Below are 8,160 nucleotides of genomic sequence, written 5' to 3'. Positions count from 1 at the left end.
CCCAACTGGGTCCACAGAAGTCCACTGAACATTGTAGGGCTTAGCTTGCCATTTCATTGCTGCTTTTACCCCACTTCCCCCCATTGGTGATGTGTGTGGTCACCAATCAGAGCGTGTATTTCCGTTGAAGCTTAGTCTTGGAAGGGTTGTCTGTTCTTGCACCTACCCACAAATCACCATTATCATAGCATTGTGCATATGACAGTATTTACCTCTGCACTCCTTTCCATCATTCTGTTGCCAACCTTCCTCCTCTCTTTTACTGTATATTACCTTTACCCAAATTAACATGTCTACCCTGTAACCTATGAATTATCTTATACACAGCCGTTGTTAGTTAAGTGCCACTGAGTCAATTCCAACTCACAGCGACTCTGTATATAGGGTTTCTGAGGAGCAGCTGGTGGGTTTGAATTGGTGACCTTGTGGTTCCCAGTCCAGTGATTATCCTACAGCACCACCCCAGGGTATTTAACTAGTGTGGCACTGTGGGTTAATGTGCCACACTGCAAAGTCGTCTGAACTGCAAGGTCGGCAGTTCAAGCTCACCAGCTGCTCCTTGGAAACGCTATACAGGGTTGCTATGAGTTGGAACCAACTCAACAGCACTTAACAACAACAATATTTTTATAAAAATGCAAAATGTCTTAATATTTTACATTAGTTACCAGTTGAAATGATAGTACTAAATTTATGTAAATTGGGTTAATTAAAATATATATTAATTTCACCTGTTTCTGTTTATCTATTTAAAGTGACAACTGGTTGGCGGTGGTTATGTCCTATGGAGTTGGTTCTGGCTCACAGCGACCCTGTACAGGGTTTCCAAGGCTGTAAATCTTTACGGGAGCTGAAAGCTTCAACTTTCTCCCACAGAACAGCTGATAGTTTTGAACTGCTGACCTTGTGGTTCGCAGCCCGATTCATAACCATTACGCTACCAGAGCTCCTTGTGACAACTAGAAAACTTTAAATAATGTGGCTTCTATTGTATTTCTACTGAAAAGTGCCAGAGACATGAAAAAACTTGGCAATTATGGGCAAATCATACCACTCCTAAATGCCATTAAAATATACAGTATTATTTTTTAAATGAAGAAACCCTTTCCAAAAATGTATAGGCCATTTCCATTTAGAGGCCACAATAAGCTAGCTCTGTGAGAGAGACAAAGGCAAGACATTATAGGTTTCTCCCACTGACAGTAGATTGTGCCTATGAAACCTTTTTAAGGCATAAAGTTAAAAAGCAATTACCATTAATTTATATAGGAAAAAACTGAGAGTTTACAGACCTCCAAAATTTAACCTATGAAATCACACCATATAACACATAAACCCTAAAATCACACTAACATATAGTGCGCACAGTGACTCTTCAAAACTATGGCGGCTGGATGTTAAAACCAGTATTGTTCCTGGGGAAGGAGCTCCAGGACACTAGTCTCCCTGCTCAAGGTATGTGCTGCCTCTTTAACAGCTCACTGCAAAACAAATGCTGAATGCTAGTTTTTAGTTTTTAATTATAAAAGCAAAAATCCTCATCTTATTTCTTTCTGTTAGTGAAAACAGGTATTAATGTAAGTCTTTAATGAAAGTGAAGCAGTGTAATGTGAAGTTTTGAAAAGTACCTGCAACTCAACCTGTTTTCGTTAGGTGCCATCAAGTTGGTTCCAACTCATAGCAGCCCTATGCACGATAGAACAAAACACTGCCTGGTCCTGTGCCATCCTCACAACTGTTTTCAGGTCACTGTCAATGACATGAGTCCATGGTTGCAATCAATGTCAATCTGTCATGTTGGGGGGTGGGGGGTCCTTCCTCTTTTCCAAGCGTCCATTTTGCCAAGCATGATGTCCTTTTTCATTTGCCACCCTCACTTCCAAGGACCATTCTGGCTATACTTCTTCCAAGACAGATTTGTTTTTGTTCATGGTACTTTTAATATTCTTCACTAACACAATTCAAAGGTATTAATTCTTCTTTAGTCTTCCTTATTAAGGCTTAATGGTGGATTAGGGAGAAGTGTGGTACAGAAGTCTGCCAGCAATAACACAGAAGACAGGACAAAGCAGGTTCAGGGGACGGTTCCAGAACTCAGAATTAGAAAGATCAAAGGCTTACAGCCAGTGGAATTTGTAGCAGAAGCAAGATAGGTGGTGTTTTCTGATCTGCGGCTCCCAGCTGCTCCCAGAGCAGCCATCTTGGGTGTGATGTGACAGAGTGGGTGAGGATCAGAGGAGCGCTCCCACCACTCTGATCCTCGGAGATAAAGGTGTAGGCATTCTTGGTTTTTTTCTCTGTTCATTGGTCTCTGTCTGTACACATCTACTTTGGTGACCTGAGAGGGTGCCTGAGCGACTGGACTGCCCCCTCCCCCCCCCCAAAGGTTCTACTATGCATCTGTGCAAGGATCTGCTCAGCAAAGACTACTGCACGCAGAATCTAAGAAGGGGGAAGACAATGCTTAAAACCTAACGGTCTCCCAAAACAGCTACAGCCAGCCCTGAACTGTTTACCACGAGGAAAAAGTCCTGAACAGGAGTTGTGGAGTGCGAGAGAGACAGACTAAAGAGGAAACAGGCTGAAAATTAAATATGAGTTACGTCATTAGGAGCAACAGTAACACCTTGAAAATTCTCAGGCAGCTTTGAAGAAAAGAAGCTGAAACGGGCATTAAAGTCATATTCATATTTTGCTACAGATTTTTTTTTCTTTTCTTTTATGCAGACTGTAGTACCCAATCTGTTTTTTTGTTTGCTATTGGTGTTGTGTTTTTTGGTCCCCCTTTTACCTTCATGGGGCTCTTTCCCTAGGTTACTCAAGAAAAGACAGCAATTGAGCATTTAGCCAAGCTGCAATCACACACTGTAAAATCCCACCATCCAGGCAAGAGCCATACCAGCTGCTATACATCAGATAGACAGCAAACACCTGCTAATAAGAAAAGTAACAAGGGAGGCCCATCTCCTGATCACATCTACCTGGAAGCAATCAGAAAGCTTAATAATACATGAACATACATTCATCTAATTATTGAAAACACACACAATTATTGGAGATGCCCAAGAAACAACTGATGATTTCGGCACATGTCCAAAACAAGATACAGTCAGGCAAATGTGCTAGAGGTAGATCTAGACTTCCCATTAGAAAGAGGGCAGGCTTTGGAACTGCCTGAGAGGGAATTCAGGAGAATGATATTGAGGTGCATCCAAACGCTCCACAGAGGAATTGAGAAAAAAAGGGACAAGTCAGGAAAGTGCTACAGGAACAATCACATAAGATAGATACAGCCTTGGAAATAATTCAAAACCTGAAAAAAGAGATCCAAACGATTACTAATAAAATATCAGAAATGGACAATATACTGAAAGGGCAAAGAACAGAACTGAAGAGATGGAAGCCAGTCTTGCTTATTAATTGTTCAGCTTTCATATGCATATGAGGTGATTGAAAATATCATGGTTTGAGTCAGGTGCACCTTATTCCACAAAGTGAAATCTTTGTTCTTTCTGTAATCATGTTTCCCGATACTCCTTTTTATCCCACTCAAGTGTCTATTTTACAAAAGTAAGAGGGGCAACCAATATTCATAAGATAGTCAAGCACCTTAGTATTATTTCCCCTCTTTAGACTATGCCTCGATCTCTGTATCACAGAGCCCTGTTGTGTTCAGCTTTTTACTCTAACATTTCTTCAGTCGCTTCTGCGTCTCTGTGTTCAAAAGCAAGTTTTAGTCTCTTCTGACATCTACTTTGGTCTTTTCTTCATGGATAATGTTCCTGATGTCATCCCACCACGACTCTTGTTTTCAGACATTGGTGTCTAATGCATATTTGTTCTTGATTGAGATGGTCTCTAAATTTAAGTGGGATATATTCAATATATTTTGGCTCTTGTAGACTTGTTTTAATTTTCTTCAGCCTCAGCCTGAACATACATAAGAGCAATTGATGATCTGTTCCATAGCTGGTCCCGGCCTTAAATTTTGGCTGATACTGAGCTTCTCCATTGTCTCTTCCCACAGATGTAGGCAATTTGATTCCTATGTATTCCATCTGGTGGGGTCATGTTGTTTCCAATCACCAATAATTACCAATGCATTTTAATTGCATGTTTTATCAATTTCATTTTGAAGAAGTTGATAGAATTTTTCAGTTTCTTCATAATTGGCTTTAAGTGTTTGGTGCGTAACTTTAAATAACAGTTGTATTAAATGGTCTTTCATCGATACTTACAGTGCCTCAATAAAATACATCTGCTTATCTACTCACAACCCATTATTTACATTACCAGCATATGACCCCTACTTTTTGAAAAGGCACAAATTCCATCCCCCTAATCTCAATGCACATACATTATTAAATTTACAGACTGTTTCAAGAATTCACCAAGTATTAAGTCCCATGTAGTGAAAAACCTCTGGTTTAAATATATAGAAATCTTGTCCCTACCAGGATAAATATTCAGGAATGAACTCAATTTCCTAACCTTCTTATATCAAGCCATGTGGAAGAGGTTAGACTAATCATATTCATTCAGAAGCAGACAATGATTATGCCAAAATCAACTTGCACTATATATCAAGGATTTACTTACTGTGAACACAGCCCAGGAAAGGGCAGAATGGCCTCCCCCGTGGAGAAGGAGTAGAACTGGACCCTCTGAACCACTCTTGTAAACTCGAAAAGTGTATGAATAGTTAAAGATAACAAATCTAAGTTTTCACACACTAATATTGTAGACTATTTAGTCATAACGACACTAATTAGAAAACACATGCAGCAGCAAACTATATGCAAAGCTACAGACTTCCAAAATTAAGAAAAACTTAATTCTCTAGGTTTCTGAGACACCAAATCTGTTTTGAAGCACATTGTTGTTGTTGTATTGTGCCGTAGAGTCAGTTCCCACTCATAGTAACCCCTGTACAGGGTTTCCGAGGCTGTAAATCCTTATAGGAGCAGAAAGTCTCATCTTTCTCCCGCGGAACAGCTGGTAGTTTTGAACTGCTGACTGTGAGATTAGCAGCCCGATTCGTAACCACTATGCTACCAGAGCTCCTTATTGAAGCACATAGCATATCTTTTATCCCCCAGTGGAAAAAAAATATATTCCCTTTGTTCTAATGAAGATACAACACAGACTTTTTTTTTAAGATATTAAATCAGTTCAACTCACTTGACTCTTGAAACCTTTCCCTGGGCAATTTATATGATGTATCCGGATCCACAATCTATTTCTTAATCCTTTCCCTTGATTAGACAATGAAAGTGAGATACTGACATGGCCTTACAAGCAATATTCCACACTGCATAAATGAGGAACAAAATGAAATAAACAGCAAGAATAAAGGATAATTCAGAAACTTCACACATTTTTTAAACATTGACAGTATTATAAGATTATTATTAATTAACCATTTTGAAAAAGGATATATCTTTGCCAGTTTCATTCTCTACTTCCACATCTTCCATGGACTCAAAGTACTGACTCCAAGAAACAGGGGAAAAGTCTCGCTTTCTTCCAGGGCTAAGGGGGGAAAAGATACATTTCAAGTAAAAAGTATTTATGCATGAAAAGAAAAATTCTTGGTCAACAAATGCTAAACGTAAATATGAAATTAAAATACCAAGGGTATTTTCTTTTAAAGATTGTTTTCACACAAAAAACAAATTAAAGTCTTGTTGTTATGTGCCGTGGGGTCAGTTCCGACTCATAGCGACCCTGTACAGTCTTTCCAAGGCTGTAAATCTTTACGGGAGCAGAAAGCCTCATCTTTCTCCTGTGGAATAGCTGGTAGTTTGTCTAAGTAAGCTTAAATATGCAATTAACAGTACTAATGTTAGATTTTAGGAAATTGATTATTTTAATAACAAAATAGATTCTATACTTATTTTAATAACAAAACAGCCAGTATTCGCTCCTTTCTCTTGGCATAAGCTCATCATATACTCTCACCCAGCTTTAAGATTCCTGCTACAACCATTTTTTACTACTATAGGTCCAGTGCTTATCCTATAGTGCCACTCCAGGAAGGACACATATTACCATTCTTCACACTTTCAATCCTTCACACTCTTTCATACTTGTCATTTTCCAAACAAACAATGTACAATTCTTCATGGAGGATAAACTGGCAATATCAAATATTCTGAATTTTATCTAAAGATACAATGCTCACATATAAGTAAAAATGACTTATCTAGTCAATGTTTGCGAGTGTGGTGGCTCTGTAGAATAAAACTGGACTGGGAACCACAGGTTGGTAGTTTGAGTCCATCAGTTACTCCTAGGGAAAATTAAGAGGCTTTCAGCTTCCACAAAGATTTACAGCCCAGGAAACCCTACACAGTGTTACTATGAGTCAGAACTGACTCTATGGCACTTATTAACAGCAACAACAACGTTTATAATAGAGCAAAATTAGAAACAACCAAATGTACATCAGCAGGGGTTTGGCTAAATTAGGGGATTGGCTAAATCAATTGTGGTACATAAAAAAATACTATTTAGTTGTAAAATGAAAACTTTATATATGAATGAAATTTTTATATATGTTTTGTTGTTGTTAAATGCCATCAAGTCAGTTTCAACTCACAGTGACCTTGTACAGGGTACTCAAGGAGCAGCTACCAAGTTTGAACCACTGACCTTGTGGTTCTAACCGATCTTGTGGCCCAGTGCTAATCCTATAGCGTGACTCTAGGAAGGATACATAAAATAAACAAATACACATATTACCATTTTAGGCAAAAATAACTTACATATGTTGATAGATACCAACCACCACCACAATCAATTTAAGAACATTTTCTCCACCCTCAAAAGAAACTCTGTATCTTTTATAAATCACCCATTTCCTGCCCAAATCTTCTAGGCCTAAGCAGCCAATAATTTACATTCTGTCTCTATGAACTTGTCTATACTATAGAAGTCTTGGTGTGGCACTGTGGATTAATGTGCTGGACTGCAAAGTCGGTTCGAACCGCCAGGTCAGCTCTTCAAGCTTCCCAGCCGCTCCTCGGAAACCCTATACAGGGTCGCTATGGGTTGGAAAGGACTCGACAGCACTTAACAACAACAACATATAGTTCATATAAATGGAATCAAAATAGCGTCTGACTTGGGAGTCCTGGTGTGGCACTGTAGGATAAGTACTAGATTGCCAACCACAAAGTTAGGAGATTCAAACCCACCAGCAGCTGCTCGAAAACCCTATACAGGATTGCTATGAGTTGAAACTGACTTGACAGCACTTAACAACAACAAAAACATATGTAAAGAATTTCATTAACATATAATGTTTTCTTTTTACAACTAAAAATTGTAAATAGTTGCTATGAGTCAGAACTGATTCAAGACACTAATAGTCAATATTTGTAATACAGCAAAATTAGAAACAATCAAATGGACATCAACAGGGGATTGACTAAATTAATTGCGGTACTTAAATACTATTTATGAGATTGATTAAAAAATTATCAGCACTCCAGTTATATTAAAACGCCCATCCACATCCACAGCTGATGACAACATTTAGCATACACATGAAATGATTCTGTAGAATAGTTAAGTGACAGTGGATTATGTAGCAAATTATTTGCAAATCAGCCAGGGCTCTGCCTATGAAATAATCCATGACAGACTTGAGTTTTGAAAAGTTTGTGAGATAGGTACCGAAACAACTCATAGAAGAGCATAAACAGAAGCGTTTGGACATTTGCAAACAAAATTTGGTCTGATACTCAAAGGAAGGTAAAAGTTTCTTTAAAAAAATCATTACTGGTGACAAGACATGGATTCATCACTACAAGCCTGAGAGTAAACGGCAGAGTATGGAATGGAAACATCCTCAGTTGTAGACCAAGAAAAAGTTCAAAAGTCAACGGTTAGCTGTAAAATTGATGCTTAAAGTTTTTTGGAATTCTCAAGGGCCAGTACTGGTACACTGTTTGGAAAAAGGTTCACCAATCAAGTGTTCATTATAGTGAGATGCTCATTGAGGAGCTGAAGCCTAAACTTCGGATTAAACACAGAGCTCTGGTAGCGTAGTGGTTATGAATCGGGCTGTGAACCGCAAGGTCAGCAGTTCGAAACTGCCAGCTGCTCCGCAGGAGAAAGATGAGGTGTTCTGCTCCTGTAAAGATTTACAGCCTC

General features: G+C 38.7%; 1 protein-coding gene across 2 annotated transcripts in view; it reads right to left on the bottom strand.

The window, feature by feature from the left end:
* PPME1 (protein phosphatase methylesterase 1) overlaps positions 1–8,160 on the bottom strand; it is an 86,481-nt gene that overhangs the window by 57,071 nt on the left and 21,250 nt on the right. For both annotated transcript variants that reach the window (XM_006875408.1, XM_006875409.1), the window contains exons 2-3: positions 5,439–5,532; positions 4,600–4,692 (exon numbers count right to left, since the gene is read on the bottom strand). In XM_006875408.1, the coding sequence (XP_006875470.1) occupies positions 4,600–4,692; positions 5,439–5,532 (187 nt within the window). The remainder of the gene's footprint in view (positions 1–4,599; positions 4,693–5,438; positions 5,533–8,160) is intronic.

The sequence above is a fragment of the Chrysochloris asiatica genome, unplaced genomic scaffold (genome assembly GCF_000296735.1).
Source record: "Chrysochloris asiatica unplaced genomic scaffold, ChrAsi1.0 scaffold00326, whole genome shotgun sequence".
NCBI classification, from domain to species: Eukaryota; Metazoa; Chordata; class Mammalia; order Afrosoricida; family Chrysochloridae; genus Chrysochloris; species Chrysochloris asiatica.
This window is presented reverse-complemented; position numbering and strand designations above follow the sequence as displayed.